The 20,498-nt window shown below is 46.3% G+C and overlaps 1 protein-coding gene across 4 annotated transcripts in view; it reads left to right on the top strand.

Annotated features, from left to right (window-relative positions):
- The window catches only part of SYNDIG1 (synapse differentiation inducing 1), a 182,141-nt gene that overhangs the window by 125,211 nt on the left and 36,432 nt on the right, over window positions 1-20,498 (top strand). Inside the window, exon 4 of one of the 4 annotated variants that reach the window (XM_036109991.2) lies at window positions 17,335-17,674. The exons of the other annotated variants lie outside the window; for them this stretch is intronic. Coding sequence (XP_035965884.1) covers window positions 17,335-17,430 — 96 coding nt within the window. The 3' untranslated portion in view covers window positions 17,431-17,674. Of the gene's footprint in view, window positions 1-17,334; window positions 17,675-20,498 lie in introns of those variants that run through there. 4 annotated transcript variants of the gene reach the window in all.

Genomic DNA, 20,498 nt, shown 5'->3' with positions numbered 1-20,498 from the left:
ATGAATAGCACCAGCAAGGGGAATTGGACAAAATAGGGGGGAAAAAGAGGAATCTCTCTATGGTATAAAAACTAGAAGAATGAGTGTCCAACCTGGCCTATAATAGTATCCTTAAAATCCAATCATTCATCTGATATTTACTGAGCACCTACTATGTGCCAGGCCCTGCTCTGGGTGCAGTGATGCAGCAGTGAACAAAGCAGAACTCCACCTTCACAGAGCCGACATTCTCGTGATGAGAAGCAGAGAACATGCAAAAGTAAACTTAGAGAGTGTCCAATAGTGATACATTATACAGGAGAAAAATTAAGTTGGAAATGGATATGGAGCATACATTTTTAAATAGGGTGGCCATGGAAGGGCTTGCTGAGGCGGCGACACTTCATGATGAAACTACAGACTGACCGTGAGGACCTCTTGAGGAAGAACATCTCAGGCAGAGGGATAGCCAGTGCAAAGGCCCTGAGTGGAGAACATGCCTGGTGCACACAGGGAATGATGTGGAAGCCCATGTGGCTGCAGCAGGTGCCCTTTGGGGGTGGAGGAGGAAATGAGCCAAGAGAGGGGCGGGTGGGGGCAGACCTCACAGGGCCTTTTAGGTTGTAACTCAGGCTTTTTCTTTGGGCCGAGAAGCCACTGGGGTGTTTGAGCAGGGGAAAGACTCCACCTGTCTACACTCTATCAGGGGAGCCTGTGGAGGGCAAGGGTAGAAGCCAGGACAACTTGCTGGAGGCTGATAGAATCATCCAGGAATAGACAATCCAGTGGTGGTCTGGACCATATCTAGAATCCTCTCCTCTTGTTTTCTCAGTGAAATAACAACCCTGATTTTAGCTCTTAGGGATATGTCTGTCCTTCCCCCATCTGACTCCATTAGGATGGGATGCTGTTAAATTACGGGAGAGAACCAGGCAATCCTGAGTAATAATATACACTAAAGGTACTTATTTTTCTTGAATTTGACTTTCTTTAGCAGAGTAGAAACACAAGTCAAGTACATTGTAGGCTGTCTTTTTCCCTCTGAATAAGTGACTGTGCAAATTCTGCAAAGGTGGGGGGAAACAATTATGGCATTTGGGGTGTAAAAACCTGCCACTTGGGTCGGCCCTGGTAGAAGACCTGAGGCCCTGGTAGAAGACACCATCACTGTCTGGCAGGAATGAAATGCTTCCCTCCCTCCTGAATCTCCATCTTGGATATTAATACTAATTGATTATGGCTGATTCATAGGATTCTTGTCAAGGTTTTCACCCCATTTCCCAGAAAGACCCCAAACATTTCTATAATCACTCTCAAGACATGCCTCTCAAAGAGAGTGAGGGCATGATTTCCTTGCAGACTGCCAAATAATGCCGTTTGTTGGATTTGCTTTCGTAGTTAGCTCTTGAGCCACCACTCTATTGGAGCTAAAAAGAACAAATCCGTGGGGCCATCGGGACTTAGATGACTTGCCCCATCTTCCACTTTATTGATATCAAAAGAACAAACTGAGCTGCCCTTAGAAAAATGTGCGATTGGCCAGATGATTTAAAAATATGAAGCAGGAAACTGTCAGGGATTTCTGCTCGTTGCCTAGACTTCTGACCTCTTACAGCTGGAATGCCTCCCATGTTCTGTGTGTGTGTGTGTGTGTGTGTGTGTGTGTATTTTGCCAAGAGCAACCTGGAGAGATGATTAAACGTGAAGGCACCTTTTTCCTTGTTACATTACTTCTCCACAGCACCCACACATGTGTTTACCATGTCCCCTTCCCCCACGCACCCCCAGATGTCAACGACCATCAACTGTTACCATGTTTATATGATTAGTCTCTGCGCCAACTACGGGGTGGTGCCACGCCCTGTGCACATGTGTGGCTCGTGCAGGAGCCCGGAAGCAGCAGCTCTTGTGACTGGGGTGCAGGGAGCTTCATGGAGGCACAGAGAGGTGCACACGGTGTCTGGGGCGTGCTGAGCCAATGAGATTGTTTCCTCCATCGATCAGGGAGGAGATTGCCCCTGAATTTCTTCCTCCTTCCTTACCCCCAGCCTGTCACCCAGACTTCTCGCAGTCTTCCTGGATGCGTTTGGAGGAACTGCTGCTCAGGAGACGGATGATGGAGGTCCATGCTGCATTTGTCTGCGGCTAAAAGTGCAAGCTGGAGGGAAGAAATAGCGTGCGCAGAAGAGATTCGGGCTTTATGTTAGGGGAAGCGCTGCATGTGATTTTCCTTGTTTCTATTCTAATAGTTCAGGACATATTTCAGCCTCCCCAGGGACTGCCCCATTCCTTGTTACGTCTGATTCTGAGAGAACTACAGTTATTAGGCAGTGTATCAGTTGGGGCCTTACTCTCTAGGAGATGCTGGGCCGAGAGAGGGCGAGCCCTTACTGCAGTGGCTGAGCGCGGCCCCGGCCTGGCCCGGCCCGAGGGGGCTGGAAGGCCGCCGGCCGCTGCTTCCCCTGTGGGGCCCCGGGAGATGCCTCACACCACCGCAGCAGGCTGACGGGCACCAAGCAGAAAGGTCTGCCCGCCCCCTGGAATTGTCCCTGGCTCCCTAGACATGGAACCTGCAGCAAGGTTGGGGTGCTGTTTTATTTAGAGGTACAATCCCAGGCCAACGAAAGTGAGGTAGAATGGAAATGATATATGGAAGGAAAGAAATGTAAGTGCCTTACCACGCTGGCCACCACCTCCCAGCAACAGGACCTTCCTGGCAGGGGCCACCGGAGAGGGAGCTTTGTCCCGCTCCCATGGCCTGCACAGGTGGAGTGTCATGCGCCTGGGTTGCGGTGGAGGAGAGGCCTGGGGCAGAGCAGCTGGTGGCCAGCCTGAGGCAGGAGGCTGAGGGACTCTGAGGTGCAGGACATGTGTCTCATGTCCCTCCTCCAGGAAGCACAGGTGCTGAGCTAGTCACATGGGCATCCGGCAACCTGAGGTTCTATCCCCTGTTATCCCCGGAGGGCTGCCCCTCCTCCAAGGACACAGGAACATTGAAAATGCAGCAGAAAGGCTCTCTGTGGTCTACACAGACCGGACCAAAAGGAAAGTGGGTGATATAATAAGCTGACCTCCAGTCTTTATTCTGTACTGGGCGAGAGCAGCACCCCTCCATGGAACCAGAACGACAGTAAGAGCATTGCCCTAAATTCGAGCTGGGCAGTGGGCAAAGTGCTTTATGGGCACCTAATTATCACAAAGATACTATTCAATGAGGTACCAGTATTATCACCATTGCACAGATGAAAAAGGCGTGCAGACCCTGTTCACATCAGGGTCTGTGCTGTGTATGAATCCTTCAGATACACTCAGAGCCACTTCTGCGGAGCAGGTTTACGGTGGATCGCATTTCATCCTCACGAGGACCACTGGCCAAGACGCAGGTTCTCTCGGGCCCAGCAAGTGAGGAAGCTGAAGCTCAGCAAGTTAGTTTAACGTATTCAGGATCACAATAACAGGTTCACTGCACACCAGAACGGGGCCGAGGCGAGGTTCTAAGGAAACACTGCGACGCCAAGAGAGTTCCTCTGTGCCCACATTTGGTACCTAGAAGTCCTAATTCAGTCTCATCCATGATCGCTTTTTTTTTTCAATTTAATGCTGATTGATTTGAGTTCCCATGTAAAAATTATTATTTTCTTCTCAGTCCCATTTATCCTTCCAACAAGAGCTAGTTTGTGGCTTCAAAAATTATCCCATGGTTGTTTGTTGGAAGAATCAGTCGATTGATTCTTTTTTTATGTCTTCATTTATTACAGCGTTGAGCTCTCCAGGTGTGGAATATATCGTTATACATTTCTGAAAGTCAGGAAAATAGAAAGGGACTAGAAAGAAAACGACCCCAAATACAGGCAATGAGAGGCTTTTCTCTCCTTTGCACAAGTGTGTTTGTGTTTATTTTTCATGGGTTTTTGGTGTGTGTTTGTGTTTATTTTTTGTGGTTTTTTGTGTGTGTTTTTTGGTTTTTTTGTTAAGACTTTATTTTTAAGTAGTCTTTACCCCCAACTTGGGGCTCAAACTCACAACCCCAAGATCAAGCCAGGTGCCCTTATTTGAGTGTTTAACACCATTAATGTGAAGATGATTTTCAAACCATTCTTAGTTTGAAAATAACACTCAAAACAGTATATGTATATAATTGTATAGCTTAACAAATTAGTCTAAAGCACATGGCCAAATAACCATCACCTAGGTCGAGAAATACAATATCTCCAGTGTCCCCCCAGCCACACTCTCTCCTGACCTTGGCCCCTGACCCCACCAGTGAGCACTTGTGGTGACTTCCTTAGGGCTCGCTTCTTTGCATGTCTTTATTATTTATCCCCTAAGTTTACATTCCCAAGCCCTCATTGCTCTATCTTTCCTGACTGAACTTGCAAAAGCTCTATTCAGTATAAGTGACATCCTTATCATGTCTCAGGTGTCTAAGGGAAAATTTCCAACCTTAATAGTGACATAGGATCTTTCAGATACCTTATTTTTTAATCATGAAAGGTTGTTGAATTTATCAAAAGCTTTTTGTGCAAATGAAAAATTATGTGAGTGTTTTCCTTCAATCTACAGTGAGGTGAATTGCATTGGCTGGTTGGAAAATGTTAAACTGACCTTGCATTCATTGCCTTCTTTTTCTGTTCTCTGAAAATTTATATAAAACTGAAATTATTTATTTGTTGTCTCTTTCATGGCACTCACTGGTGGAGCTATCTGGGCCTGGAGCTTTCTTTGTAGGAAGATTTTTAATTACTGATTTAATGTATTTAACATTGATAAGTTAGGTTGGATTCTGGAAAGTTATATTTTTCTAGAATTTTGTCAGTTTCATCTACATGATCAAATTTATTAATCTTTCCAAAGTATGAATTTGGGCCTTTCTTGTTTTATTTCCTTTTTTAGATATACATTGAAGGGTGGATAGACAGATATACCTCCAAGAAGATATTATTGTTACTGTCTTATATTTGCATATATCCGCATACTCCACTTGCTTCATTCTTTATTCCTTCCTGAATCTTTGACCTTCTGGCTTCTAGAGAACATCCTTTAGAATTTCCTTTAATATGGGTCTGTTGGTGAAATGCTGTTTTGTGTCATTGAAAATATCGTTTTATTACTTTTATTCTTATAGATGTTTTCAGTAGATACAGAATTCTGGGTGGCAGTTCCCTCTTCAGGTGTATTGAAGCTTCTGATAAACCATTCACCAAGGTAGAATTTTTTTTTCTTTTTAATGTATCAGCTCTAGAATTTGTTTCTTCTTTTTCAGATCTGCTATAACACTTTTTTATAGCCATTACCTGCCAAAATTTTAAACCTCTTGTTTTCTTGAATATAGTAAGCAGAGGTGTTTTATAGTCTATGCCTGATGATTATAATAGGGAATCCTGTGAGTCCATTTTTTTATTTCTCTTTGTTCTCACTCATGACATATGATCTTAGATTTTTGTTGTTGTATGCTGGTCATTATTTTCGAAAAAAAAAAGTATTCATGGACGGGCGTCTGGGTGGCTCAGTCAGTTGGGCGTCTGCCTTTGGCTCATGGTCCCGGGACCCTGGGATCGAGTTCCGCACTGGGCTCCCTGCTCAGCGAGGAGCCTGCTTCTCCCTCTGCCTGCCACTCCCCCTTCTTGTGCTGTCTCTCTCCATATATATCAAATAAATAAATAAAATCTTTTTTAAAAAAGTATCCATGGAATATTTTGAGGATTAGAATGATGCCACCTTCCTTCAGATAGGTATTTCTTTGCTTTTGCCGGGATTTGGGGCACAAAGAATTCAGGGTCACCTTAGTCCAAGCTCAAGTTTTTTTGTTTTGTTTTGTTTTTGTTTTAAGATTTATTTATTTTATTTTGAGAGAAAGTGCTCACACGAGCGGGAGAGGGCCAGAGGGAGAAGAAGAGAGAATCTCAAGCTGACTCCACCCTCAGCTCAGTGCAGAGCTCAGCATGAAACCAGCCATGAGGCTTGATCCCACGACCCTGAGATTATGACCTGAGCTGAAACCAAGAGTCGGACACTTAACCAGCTGAGCCACCCAGGGGTCCCCAAACTCAAGTTTTGAGTAGATGTAAAGCCAGGCTGTAATTCATGAGAGGGAGGGTATACTTTTACTTCACTGTTTCTTCAATGATAGCTCTTTGGTGCTCTATCCTCTGGCAGTGGCTTGTTTGCCAAGATCTCCATCTCGGGTGGGCTCTGAGGCCCAAAAGCAACCAAAACACTCCCTCTCAGGCTCCTCTTGTGGGTCAGCAAACATCACCAGAGCAGAAGTGTCTCCCTGTGCCTGGCCTACCCCTCCAGATTCTCACCTTCCCTCTGGCTTGGCCTAATAACTCCTCATTTTCTTATCTTTTTGATGCTTTTAAAAATGTTCTTCAATATTTGCTCTAGGGTTTTTATCTGTCTTCTGTGGAGAAGTTACTAGAGGCATTACCAGAAGCAGAAGTCTGCATTTCTCTCTTTATTTAATTGTTTATATGGAGAATATATTTATTTCATAACAGGAATATTTTTTAATTAGAAAATTGAAGGCTTGGTTGAAGAACTTAGATTATCTGTTGCTTGAATTCCCATTCCTTCTGGTGCTAACAAGAAGTTGAACTGGCTCTTTGCTCTGCATGAGTGACCAAGTACAAAATTACTGAGGTTGACAGGTGTGTGAGAAAATGGGACAAAGCCCATCACACTCAGAGGAAGTAGCATCGCTGTGTAAATGGTACCAAACACAGGGTCTGGCACTTCTTAGGTGCTCACTAAGTTCTGGTTGCACCTGTGTCTGATGCAGAGATGTGCACACCCATGTTCTGCTTGGTTCTTTCCTAAAGAGGAGCCATTTGGCTTATAAATGTAGTATCACCTAAGGGTGTCCAGACAGAGCTCGGAGAAGTTGGCCATGACAGAGACCAAGTCAGGCTTCCGAAGAATACTCTGGGGACATGCCCCATGAAGGACAGTGGACAACTGGCAGTAAGCCCACAGGGAACCTCTGGGAGACAGAGCCCATCTTACTCCTCCAAGGCACCCCACCAACAGGGGGAGGTGCTGTCAGTCATGGGTTGTGGGCTGTTCTCAGGGGGTGTTAATTCTTTGGCCCATCTGGCTTGTTCCCGCTTCATAGCTGGAAAATATAAAGACAGAGATGACCTAAGGGTGGGGGGAGGAGTAAATCACGCTGACATAAACTTTATGGTGCAGAAGGAAGCCAACTGACATAGGACTGAGAAGACAGGGAAGGACCAGAGAGCCTTGAATGCAGAGCAGAGAGTCTGTTAACAGAACGTAACAGGTTGGAAGTACAACACCATGAAGAATAGTCAGGAAGCACAGTATGCAAAGAGTATGTTCTAAAATAGACTCATCTCTAGATTAAAAAATCATTTCACAAGGAAGTGAGCAGACACATTTGTCAGGCACTGTGAGGTCTCTCTGGATGTCTCCCATACACCCTTGGGGTCACTGGAGATAGATGGAGGAAGACCCAGGGCCATTCACCTTCCTCCACCCTCCCGTCAGCCAGATGCATAGTCACAGCAAACCTTTGACGGGTGTGAAAACCAACTGGGACCTTTTCAAATGTTTGAAGAAAAATGCTTTGGGTGTTTTCAGAAGCTGTCACCTGTCCTTTCTAAACACTTCTCTTACCAAAACAAACCAGCATTTATGTTCTCCATTCTAAACCTTGTCACAAGGACATACCTCTGAAACAGTCATTATTCTTTTTGTTCCAAAGTTGTGTGTTTAGAACGGGTGCATTTACATAAAACTGGACCCTTGCATATTCCACACGTGCTGAATGGTGCTGTTCGTAATCATCAGCATGTCTTGGAGTCCAGTGGTTTATGTACTTCACCATGCACCTCTTTTGTCCTCAAGTTCATAATCTCAAATGTCCCCTGATTCATAGTAAACTGAATACCACCTAATGAATGCATCTGTGAGCACTAGCAGATTCTGAATTAGCACAGGATCCAACTTTCCACTTAAGAATCACCAGTCATCCAAGGTAATAGGCGGAGAGTTAGAGATTTTCTGGCTCAGCAGGGTAAAGCCACAAAACCTGGACTGGAGTCTGGGAAAAAGACCTGGCAAAGCATGTCACGGCCCCAGGAGGTGCAGAGAAACAGGGGTGAAGGGGCCACATGGGGAGGAAAATGTTACCAAGGGACAGAATGGATGGGAAGGACTTGGAACAGGTCCACCTCAGTCTCCCAAAGTGAGTGCCATGTCAATTAAGGTTATGAAGAGGGAGCTCCAGGGCTATAAGAGGCAGGCACAGAAATAGAGTTGACTTTGTAGGCAAATGATTTAAAAACACGACTGAGGGATGGGCTCACTCTATCAGATGGATATATTTTAACTTCTATCAGGAAATTGTGCAATGGAGGCTTGATGGCCATCAAAAGATCTCTCCCTTTCTCTCCCTCTCTCTCTCTCCCTCCCTGCTCCTCCCTCCTTTCCTTCCTCCCTCTCCCCTGCTCCATGGATATCTGTATCTCCATATGCACATTTAATATGCTGATTGTAGCTTCTGAGAGTTGTTTTGCAACTTTAAACAATTCCACATAAATATTAATGATCTGGGGCAGCCAAGACAAATCAGATTTTGATCTGTTTTTGGTTTTTTTTTCCTCTGGAATCTAATGCTGGATATAAGTTACTGATTTTTAACTAGTTTTGGTGTATAAATGAACAAATACGTCATGTCTGTTTTGTTCCCTGGAGTGCATTACAGGCATTTTTTTCCAGATATAGAAGATGCATTGTCTCAGTAATTAGCATCTTGATTTTGTGATTATTTGTCTGTAGCAGAGAAACCCACACATTGATGGTCCAAGGGCAGAGCCCAGGCCATGCCTGCAGATTCTGAATCTAGGGTTAAAATCTCAATGTATTAAATTTTACATTCTCCCATCTGGCCGTATGGGTTGCCTCAAATTACATTTCCAAATGTGTAAACTTTTTGTTTTTGGATGATGTATATAAAGCTTTGAGGATATAACGTGCCTCTAAAAGCAGGGTTTTTCATGTTTCTTTTGCATCTCTTTTAAGATTAAGGCCCCTACACTGGTCCTGTGACATCCTGAGCACTAACATAGAAGTACAGTGCCAGGGGCTTCCGGTTTTGTGCGGTAGCCCTTGGCCATGCTGATGAATGCTGAGTCCAGCCTGGCCGGGCATGCGCTGGTCCGTGACAGAGGCAACAAAGGGTCACCACAAGTGTCTCCAGGGGCAGCTACATGGACAGCCCCTGTTAGCCTCAGATGGCCTCCAGTCAGGTCTCAGGGCTCCATGTGTGTCAGGGACGGTCAGTGGGCTACCCCTGCCTCTCCTCTGAACTGGGGACAGGCCAAGGCTACTGACCCAGCTTGCTGGTCATAGGAGTAAGTGCCAGCTTGCACAGAGGGCAGCAATTTCCTTTGTTCCAGCTCACAAATGTATTGATGCAAGCTGAACATACCAATTCAAGAAGGGTTGTGGTGAGTCATTGGTTGATGAGCGCATTTTAGACACTCATGGGAATCTAGCGCCATTTTTGGTATGTCTTTGATATTTCCATTTTGACATCAGTGGAATTCAGTCTCTAACACTGACAGAGAGCCTCTTACCGGACTACCTCACCCATCAGGCCAATCCTCTGTGGATATTTTAAAGGTACTTATAACATTACCATCTGCACCTCTGCATAAAAAATGGTACAGAAGGGGCCACCTGGGTGGCTCAGTCAGTTAAGCATCTGCCTTCAGCTTGGGTCCTGATCCTGGGGCCCTGGGATCAAGCCCCAAATCAGGCTCCCTGCTCAGCGGGGAGTCTGCTTCTCCCTCTCCCTCTGTCTCCTCCCCCCTGCTCATTCTCTCTCTCTCTCTCAAGTAAATAAATAAAATCTTTTTTAAAAAAATGGTACAGAAAGAGGACAGGACCCTGCCTGATGACTCTGGAGGTGGGTATTCTTGGCAATCCCCCTTTCCTTGCCTTCTTGATAAGCTTTAGCATTTTATGCAACTTTGAGAGTCATATGAACACCAGACACAGAGCTTAGCAGATGCTGAATTCAGAGGTGAAAAAATTACCCTGAGCACAACATGTACTATGACCTGCAGAGCACGCGTGTTATACTGCTCATCTTGATTTTCCCCTCTCTCTTCTTATATGGGGCCCTCTTTATTTTTAACCTGTCTAGGTTGTATATAAAATAGTAAGGAGTCTTTGAAGCGCAACTGCAGAATGTGTTTTTGTCAGTCTGCGTCTCTGTCCACCTGAGCTTTGCGTCACCGCGATGTGCAAGCCCACGCAAGAACAGAGAGCCCCACAGGTGTATCTCATGAGCTGGTAGAGAAGAGCTGTGGGGTTGATTGACCCAGAAATAATTCAAAGATAAATGACAAAGCAATGAGTTCTTGAATGACATGATTGCAGTTTGCTTAGGGGACTAGGCAACAGCAAGGTATGCAGGCAGAGAGAGGTGTCTTCTAGAACTGGCCGTGCACTGGGGCATAGTAAAACGCATGTGGTGAATTTATGAGTACGAGTCATCTGCTGTTGGGGCCAGTCACCTCCTTTGGCCATGCCTTGGATCCTTGCCATCCTCCATCTCAACAGAACTGTGGCTCTCCAGAAAGCTTTTCCAATTTAGCTTTCCTATCTGAGCTCCCCTTACAAGGCCCAACCTCCACGTGGACAGTATCACCCCGCAGGAGTCTCCCTGGTACTGCGCCTTCCATTCAAACTCACTGGGCATTTTCAAAGCAAGCATGAACCCCACGGCTTCTCCATTACCCCTATTCTGCCACTATCCCCCAGCCTCCTGCTAAGTTGCTACGCTCCAAGGCCACCTGCCCCCTCCCAGGTCCGCAGGGCCTACCACCACCACATGGGGTCTCTGGTGGTCTCTTCTTTATCACCAAGGGAGACACAGGAGCTTCCAGGCTGTCCTGGGATGGTTTGCAGGCACAGAAACACCAAAAACAGACTGGCAGTACTTTGTGGTCCTTCCAGAAATCCTTCCAAATGCAGTGGAGACATGATAGGTTGGTAAAGATATGGGCATCTTAAGACTGTCCTTAGAGCCCAATTTAAAATAATTCTTGGGGCGCCTGAATGGCTCAGTCAGTTAAGCATCTGCCTTCAGCTCAGGTTATGATCCTGGGGTTCTGGGATCGAACCCCACATCAGGCTCCCTGCATAGCAGGGATTCTGCTTCTCCCTCTTTCTCTGCCCTTCCCCCTCGCTCGTGTTCTCTCGCTCGCTCATGCTCTCTCTCTCTCAAATAAATAAATAAAAATCTTTAAAAATATAATTAAAATAAAATAGTTCTCTGCATTCCTGAGATGATTTTGAATATTTTGCTTAGTTGTTACACCGCCTTGCATTCCTTTGGAAATGGCAAGCAGAGTTTGAAAACCAAATGAATCTTGTAAGTGACAAATCTTCCTTCCAGAGCCATCTGTGTCCACACAACAATTTGGGATCGCCCTGTCAGGGGCACTTGGGAGCATGTTTATGCATGTAGCATTGCACACGAGGGAGCCAAGCGCTAATCAGCTGGACCTCGGGTAAGAGCACCATCTCTGATTCCACAGCAGGGTGCCTGAGTCACGCACACCGCCCACAAAAGAAGCTCAGATTTATGCAGCGCCTGATTGCTCCGGCCCTTAAGGTGGTTTTTAGGTAATTGGCAAGGTATCTCACAAGGAACGCTCACAGCGTGGCATGATTTGCTATACACGAATGTTGAATCATGAGAAATGGAGTTGCCAGAGTTGAGCTGACATGCTCGGGTCTAAAGGACACCAGAGCCCTGAGTACAGCTGCCGGCCTCTCCCGCTCAGGGACCTGTGGGTGTTCTTGCTGGAGGTGTGCTTGTCACCTCCCGGGGGGTGGGGGTGTGCCCACGGATGAAAGGCAGTCTCTCCAGGCAGTCTGGCCTTCTAGAGAAGGTTTGTCTCTTCGCTGCAGGACCTGCCGCCCACTTACAGCAGGAGGGGGAGCTGACATCTCTGTCCTTGGGTCGGAGGGACATTTTCTGTCCACGGTGGGCTCTCAGGCACCAATCATGGAGGATTGTCTAGAATCTGCTCCCATGCATGAATCTTGAGCTGCTTCGGACATTCTGGGTGCTACCTGAGAGTTCTCTTGATTTCTGTTCATGGAAGTAGCGTTTGCCCACATACAAGGCTCCCTGGCCTCTGCCCACCACATCCTCTGGGAATCCTCAAAGCCTCTCTGTCCAACACTCCTGTCATCATTGCGCCTCCCTCAGTCCCTTTGCCTGACTCTAGGGCCTCATGACCTGTTTTCTGAGACATGAAACTTGTTCCAGCTCAGGACCCTGTTCCAGAGCCTCCCTTTTTAATTATATCTGTCGAGGCCCCGAGTTAATATTCCTTCGGCAGATAAGCCCATGTGGGGTCCCAGCTCACAGACTGCAGGGGCTCCCACTGGTCTGTAGAGCAGACTGGAGCCCTTCTGCCTGGACTCGGGTCTCTACGTCCAACAGCCCGACCTCCCTAAGACCTGCTCATGGTCCTCACACCACTCCCCCCAGGAGCCTTTGTCCCTCCAACCCTGTGGTCTACTCACTTGGTCTGCAGAAATCCTTGCTGGGTGCTCTCTCAGCCCCTTCTTGTGGACCCAGGCCTTCACATAGTGCGGCCCCTCCAGGGAAACACCCTGGTACTTTCTGGCTGTTTCCATTCCCTGGTGCCCATCTCAGATGGGTGAGGGGACCAGCTTGGCTCAAGACTCACGGGGAATTGGGCCAGACCCGTCTACCTGTGGGTGTCAGACATGATCCTCAGGAGGGGATAAACCTGTAATTCAGGAGTTCTAACCTAACATACAGGGAGTACACAGAGCCCTCCCTGCTGTCCTATAATTCCACAACTTCATGGGAGTCTTCCTGTTTTATCCAAGTCCATTGCATGACTGTGCTGCATTACATAACCTCTTCACAGCAGTGGCAAGAAAATATTGCCCCGGTGAATATTGCATGAATTTATCGAGTCCTCTAAGTGCATGATTGGTTCAGTGCAGGGTGAGTTCTGCTTGCCTCCATTCTTGGCATAACAGCTTTTCATGAGAAAGGCCAATTCTTTCCAAAAATTCTTTGTCATTCCTCATCATCTCAGGAGCGAGGAGGCCCCAAAGTGACTTGGTATATCTCACAAGCGAGTGAGCTCTTCCCCAGATGAATTCTGCTTTTTCATTAGATACGGACAGTCTAACTGCAGGTGAAAGTAATGGAGAGGTGGTGGCTTTGAGTTAGGATTTTAACCCTTTGTGGCCAGGACAGAACTCAGGTGCACCCCAAGCATCAGCCCCCCTCTGATTGGAAAGATGGTGACTAGCCCTCTGACATAGAGCTCCTGGTGCTCCTCTCTTAGAGCAGGGGACAAAAGAAGTGCTCATCCATCCTGTGTGACATGGAGCGTCACGAGCCAGAAAACCAAAGAAGGGCTCTGGGAGCTGGGCTTGCAAGTGATTTTAGCTGATTTTATGTCCCAGGAACTTAACAGAACTCAAAAGCTGGGGGGGGAGGCTTAAAGCAGAGTCAACCTTAGCTGTGCTTCTAAATATATCTTAACTCAGAACGAGTCCCCCTCAGCTCCCAACATAGGATTATAATAGTAGTCTGTCACCTCAAGAAGTGTGAATTAAGGGTTTCAGCTCATGGGGGTCGAGAAACAGATGATTGTAAGAGTTAGGCCCTCGGGGTCTGGGGAGTTTCCCTGATCTGGAAACATCACTGTTGGCTACTCAGGAACAGGGCAAGTCACCCAGCATCCGCTGCAGGGACACTAATAGTGTCTCCCAAGCATTTGCATGTGCCAGGCACAGGCTAGGCATTTCACGAGCATTATCACACATGTCCCCTTCCGATCCTTAGTTGACGCGGAGAAGTGCTTTACAGACGAGGAAGCTGGATCTCAGGGAGATCGGGTAACTTGTCTGAGGCCCCAGACCGTAAAGGCCAATGAGCAGGGCACAGACCTGGGCTGGAGACCCACCTCAGAACAGACACTTTCAACATGTCTCTAACCCGCCTCTATGCAAAGTAAACCAGATGTGATACCATAGCTCCATGCTATTCAGATAAAGCGTCTGGGTGCTTGGAGTTGGGGTTTTAGAGACCATCTCAGTGACATTCCCTCCTGGCTGTGTGACCCAGAGTGAGTTACTCACCTTTCTGGGGCCTTGAAGATAAGACCAAATCAGTTAAGGCGACGGTGCCATCTGGCACCACCGGCAGCCGTTGTGTTGCCCTGGATGAAGTAGGTGAACAATCTGCATAGTCAATGGAATGGTGCCATCTCATACCTGGACAGCCTCCCCATGTCCATATATCTGCCTCCCTGAACAGAAGGGCATCCCCCAAACCATGCGATCTGCTTGCTGGCCCCATGGTCCGCTTCCTAAGACACACAGCGGCCCATGGGACCCCTGCTGAGAAACACTGGGGCTCTGCAGGGCCACCAGGATAGAACACAAACCTCAACCCGCCACGGTGAGGACGTGTCTGCAGCCTCCCCATGATGTCTTGCCTGCACCCGGCCTAGTGCTCCCACCCGTTGCAGTTGCCAAAGCCACCTGCCCCGCCTGCCTCAGAGCCCCCCCCAGAGGCTCTCCCTTCTTGCCGGCCCTCTGGTCATCACGCAGGAACACTTGCTCGCGTGAGAGTGAGTCACCTCCTCGCTGACGTCTTTCCCAAGACCCTCTGAGTGCTGCTGGGTTCTGCTTACCTGCCTTGCCTTGTAGCCCCCGCGACAGGAAGCTCTTCTCCAGTTTGGTGAAGGGACCATGACCCCCAGATGACAAGGATGTAAATAAGACTTGGAATCTGAATTCCTAGCTTCTGGAGGCAGAAGAAGATAGGTTTATGAGGCTTTGGTTCGGGTTGGTGGAGAGGGCACACTCTCTCCCAAGTGGGGTGAGGGCTGCTCATGGTGCTGGTTAAAGTTGACAAAGGAGAGCGCACAGGTGATCAAGGGAGTTACGCATCCCTTTACAACCCAAACATGCATCATTAGAGTGTTTAGTATTCATGGGATCTGTGGCCTAGCAGAGGAGTGTAATAAATACTCATCCCTGTGTTTGATTGGTTGGTGTAAACACTAAAACATGGAGGCAACATTTAAGAATAAAGGGACCTGGCATGCAAGAGCACTTTTCCCCAAAGCTTTCCACTCTCATTGGCTGAAAAAGGCAATCTGGGGGAACTAATATAAAGTCCCTAATTTAAGATTCTGGAGTGATCAAGGCAATATATTCAATTAGACCTTAGAAATTGGGGCTAGGGAAATGCAATGAGAAAAGATCACTTACATGCAGGAAATGAGATAACCCTCCACTGAGATCTTTTTTGGAGGTTGTCAGGATATAAATAAGACATAAATATGATTTAAGTACTAATTGGCAAATTGTCGTCAAGGAGAAGTCCTTCTTCGCCTATTTAAATGCTCAGAATATATTTAGAATATTTATCATATGGAAATTAATGTAACCCAAACACACAAGCCCTCCTTTTCAACACATACTGTTGGGGAAAAGATATGAACAGAATGTAACAATAGCTTAGAGTTTGTACTATGTGTCAGGAAAAGTCATAAAAGATATGAACGGTGAGGTATTTTTAATGCGGTGTTATTACTTTCAAGGACTTGAATCACCTGGCAGTTAACTAGTTTATATTTCAAAGGAGTTTTTTCAATGGCCTACTTTAATAAATGAAAGCTAATCGTCAAAATGAACAAACTATTTGTACATGTTTATCAAATTCTTACAGACATTAGTGTGAAGTAAGTAAGGCAGCTTCCTTGCTAATATTTTAACATCCATTTAATTGGTCCTCATAGCTTTTCGTTTATCCTAGTAGCCTGCCCCTGCCATGTGACGTTCTTACAAGGCTGCAGGTTCCCTAACACCCATCTGAATGAGCCAGGGGACAGGGGTCACTCCAGTGTGGCCAGAGACACAACTCTGAGACTCAGAGGCACCACATGACCCACCTAGAATCCCTAGTTGGTAACTGAGGCCAGGTCTTCTTACCCCAAACCCTGCCTCCTTGAGGGTCTCCTCTGCAGCCCCTCCTTCTTCCTGAATTGGGCTCCTCCCCCAGTGTGAGAGGCCACTTCTGAATTTCCTGACACCTTGCAGGGGTCCCGGGAGCACCCAGAGGCTGCTGTGCCCACTCCATCCTCCCCAAGGTCCGGGGTTCAGCAGCCTTCTTCCCTGCCCAGAGCACACCCCAGCCCCTCTCCAGGTGGTCTCTCCCCACAGGCACCTTTGCAGATGGGACACAGATCCTCAGTTTCCCCCACACTGCTGTCCCTGAGACAGAGGGTCAGCGGGGTGTTCCATCTCCTACCTGGTCCGTCCGACATGCTGCTCCCTAGAGCCCTGAGTGTCATCCTCTCCGCCCAGAGAGCACAGGCTTGCCCCGCTTCTCCTCTCTCATCTACAGGGGAGGTCCCTGGGCCCCTAAGAGGTTGGTGGAGAGCATTTGGAGTGAGCTTGGACGGGAAATGAAGTACATCATGATTTTTACCAACCTCTAACTAAAATGTGGCATTTCCTTCAATTATGAAGGTAGGCAACACACCGCATCGTTGTGGCTACGTGACCAGTAGAAACCACAGCGTCTGCACATCCCCAAATGTTATTTATGTTTATCACCACCTTGAAAATCCAAGTATTAGTTACTATTTAGTGCCTTAGTAAAGTAGCACATTTGTTAATGTAACCACAATTATGACTTTTTCACAGCTTTATTTCGGTGCATTTGGTTCCTATTGTAACCTTTTGCATTCTATTTTGTGAATTTAAAAGCCCCAGGGGAAGGCCCATTTACCAAGGGAACCAGAGGGGATCAGAGTCCCAGGGCTTGCCCAGGAAAGCTGTTTGGTTCCTTCTGTCCGAGGGCGGAGGGGAGCCCCAGAGGGCGGTCCTGCAGGGGCTCTGCAGATCAGAGCCCCGGGCTTCACCAGCCCTGAGGGCCCCGCCTGCCTCTCCTTCTCTTGCCAGGGTTATTTCTGACCCAGCAAATTATGCTCCTGCTAGCCTGTTACTCTGCCAACCTACAAAGCCCCTGAGGAGAAAAAGACATCATCCCAACAGCAGTTTCATTACCTTTATATTTTACTCTTGTCTTTTGAAGCTAGGAAAAGATGTTCTGTATTAAAATGTTCCTTCCTGCCGTGCATAATGCTAATGTCCTCCACATAATAAAGCTAATGGAATATTTTACACACTGAAAATAGACGCAGTAACCTTTTCTTCTTTCTGGAAGAGTCTCTTATTTTTTTTTTTTCTCTCTCATTCCTTCCCTCCAAGGTTGCACTTTTTTTTTTTGTTTTTTCATTTCAGATGTCAGTCCTCTATAGCCAAACAACCAGGGCATCTTCTGGAATTAGTATTTCCTCAATTGAAGGAACAACAACAACAAAGAAAATCATCAGATAATGCAGAGGGAAACGAAAGCACTCATTTCCTCCAGTTATGGCCTCTGCAAAATATCAGGCTCTTGTATGAGAAGATTCAGATCTTGGGGAGCAACTGGGAGTACAGTTCACCCCAGATGAGAGTCTTTTGTTTCAATCAGCGTCCTGTGATTTAGATCTGCCAAAAGGGTCTAGAGGGAGGCTGTGGTCTTGGGTTTATCATGTTTTCTTTCCAGCTTTATTGAGGTATAATTGATAAATAAAATGGACATGTTTAAAGTATACAATGTATCACCTTGTTTGAATGCTGGAAAAGTGTAGAAGTGTAAAAGTCTGTGGTAAGCCTGGAAGTCTGACTTACTGGAAGCCCCAGCTGAGCCTGACCATTATTGGGTCCCAAGGATCCTTACCCGGGGTGTGTAACAAGGACCTGGACGGGGCAGGAACAGCATGTCCTTGCACGCTCCTCGCGGGAGCAGCCGCCTGGACTGTGCCTCCTCTGAAGAGCTGCCACCCCCAGGCCATTCCCTGCTCAACTGTCACTTGTCAGAGTTAAGTCTGTTCTTTCAATGTTGCCCTTATTAAGGGAACTGGAGGCAGCAAGTCACTTGTACAGCATTAATCATGCATTCAGGGCGTGATAAGAGAAACAAGACAGAGGTCGGCCTGTTTATACCTGGCCCCAGCATGGGACTTACCAAAAGGAATGGTCTGGAAGGGAGTAGGAAGTAGGAAGGAGCAAAGTTTAAAGTATTCTCTCTGTACTAATTCTCCAGGTAGGCGGGGCCTTTTCTTCTGGAGATTTTTCTTATTTCTTACAGCGGGAAAGAGGGTGGCAAGGATGCTGAGGTTTCTAAAAGGGGCAACCACACAACAAAGGAAGAGCAGGGAGGAAGTTTCACGGGCCCAAGAGACCTCTCAAATTCCCCTTTCCAATGCGATCCCCCTCCAGCTGCCATCCAGGTGTTCCTGTTCCTAGATGAGTCTCATGGGAGCTGGTATCTATAAACAGGAAGTGCGCACATGGGTGTGCGTGAACACACACACACACACACACACACAATTTAAGAATCTTACCATACATTGTATTTATTTTTAACGTTTGTAAGTCAAATAAATGTAGCATTGTGATCCTGTAATAATATAGCCCTTCCTGGCTACAATATTTTCATTAGCTTACCAGACAATAAATCTCCAGGGGTAAAAGGGCAGTCATCCCCTAGATAGTGACCAGAACATGCCACATCCCTGACCCCATGTGGTGTGACCCAACCCAGATTTCTTGTCTAAACTCACACAGTTCAGTAATCTCTGGTTCAGAGCACCATTAGGATGGAGGAGAAAGGGGTGGAAACTACCGTTCTGTGTTCATGAAGCCTACATGAGCTTGGTACATTGTCAGGTTCTGCATGTGAGGCAGCTGAGGGCCAGGCCATGTAAGTATGGACTCAAAAGCCTAGCAGCTAATAAGAGGAGAATTGCCCTAAGACTTCTACAGGAGGTGAACTCTTCCACCTCCGGGACCTTGTATCATTTCCTGCAAACTCCCACAATCTATGTAATTCTTCCTGGTTTTACGGTGAAAGTTGAGCTTTACATGCAACAACTGGTCCCAGTTTTCTGATAAACCTCTACATCTTACTTAGGATGGTGATCCAGTTATTTCTGGAAAATAAACCACCGTATACCTAGTGGCAGAAAATGACCATTTCATTATGTTCATGGTTTCTGTGTGCTGGGAGTTCCGAAGGCACCATATGGATGGTTTGTCTCTGCTCCGAAATGTCTGGGAAGGCTCAAGGCTGACATGGCTTCACAGTTATGGGCTGGCAGCCCTTGTGGTGTCTTCACACCCATGTCTGGTAGGTGATGCTGGCCGTCTGCTGGGACTTTACCCAGATTGCCCACGGGAGTACCCCCTGCATGGCCTTTCCATGTGGTCTCTCCATATGGACTAATTTGAGCTCCCTCACAGCATGGCAGCTAGGTTCCCAGAGCAAGTGTCTCAAGTTATCAAGGTGGAGCATGAGACCTTGTATGATCTAGCCTTCAAAACCTGTGGCATCACTCCTGCCAGGCTCTACTGGTAGAACTTGTAGAAGTCCATCCACACTCATGGGAGAAAACGTAGACATCAAGGCTCTAGAAGAATATGAGGGATGGGAAATATTGTAGCAGGCATTTGGGGGAAAATATAGTCTTTCAGAGCTTCATTTGTAGGAATGAAGAAAATTAGACACACAACATATTTGTATTATCAAGTTTATAGGAAAATGAATAATGACAGAACAACTTTTTTTTCCTAAATATATATTGAAAAAGAATATGTCAAATTAACAATACTTCTGAGACCTAAAATCCCTTCTAGTTTCTGAGGTCATGGCATTATTACAGACATCTTTACTCGGAAGTTATTATACTTATCAATGCATGTTGACATGTATTAACAATGATGATAAACACATTGCCTAATGAAGATCAAAGCGCTGAGAATCTTGTGAATCTTTGATCAGCAAGGCAAACAGCAGTATGTTGGTAAGGCTAAATAATAGCATTAAATATTTTAAATGATTTTAAAAATAAGCCAAGTTGGCATATTTCTTTAAATACCTACCACCTGATGCTATGTGAATGTAGAGAAAAGAAATAGAAACTGTGTCAACAAAAGAGCCACCTTAAAGCATTTGTTCATCTTCAACATGAATCTCATTTGTTATTCCAAAATCAAAGTGCCAGGAAAACCTATCCTATTTGCTTTTGTTACTTAAGTAAATAATTTATCATAAGTGCATTTCCTTTCAAAGATTTGAGCTTGGCTTAGCACAAGGTTAACACCAATTTGGCACACTCTTTTGTTTTTTTAAGTGGCAATTTACAAAATGTATCATCTCAGATTTGCTGAACTACTGCATTTATATGTCAACACTCTGCTTATTCACATTTTTAAATAACTCTTTTGCTATTTGGACCCAAGCCCCTTTGATGATATGTTTGTGAGGATATCATTACTTCCTCTGTATTCATATCTGCTACAAGGTGGTCTCTGGCATTTCTTTGATAGGGGGGATATCTCTACCCTGGAAGTGTGAC

The sequence above is a fragment of the Halichoerus grypus genome, chromosome 10 (genome assembly GCF_964656455.1).
Source record: "Halichoerus grypus chromosome 10, mHalGry1.hap1.1, whole genome shotgun sequence".
Classification (NCBI taxonomy): Eukaryota; Metazoa; Chordata; class Mammalia; order Carnivora; family Phocidae; genus Halichoerus; species Halichoerus grypus.
This window is presented reverse-complemented; position numbering and strand designations above follow the sequence as displayed.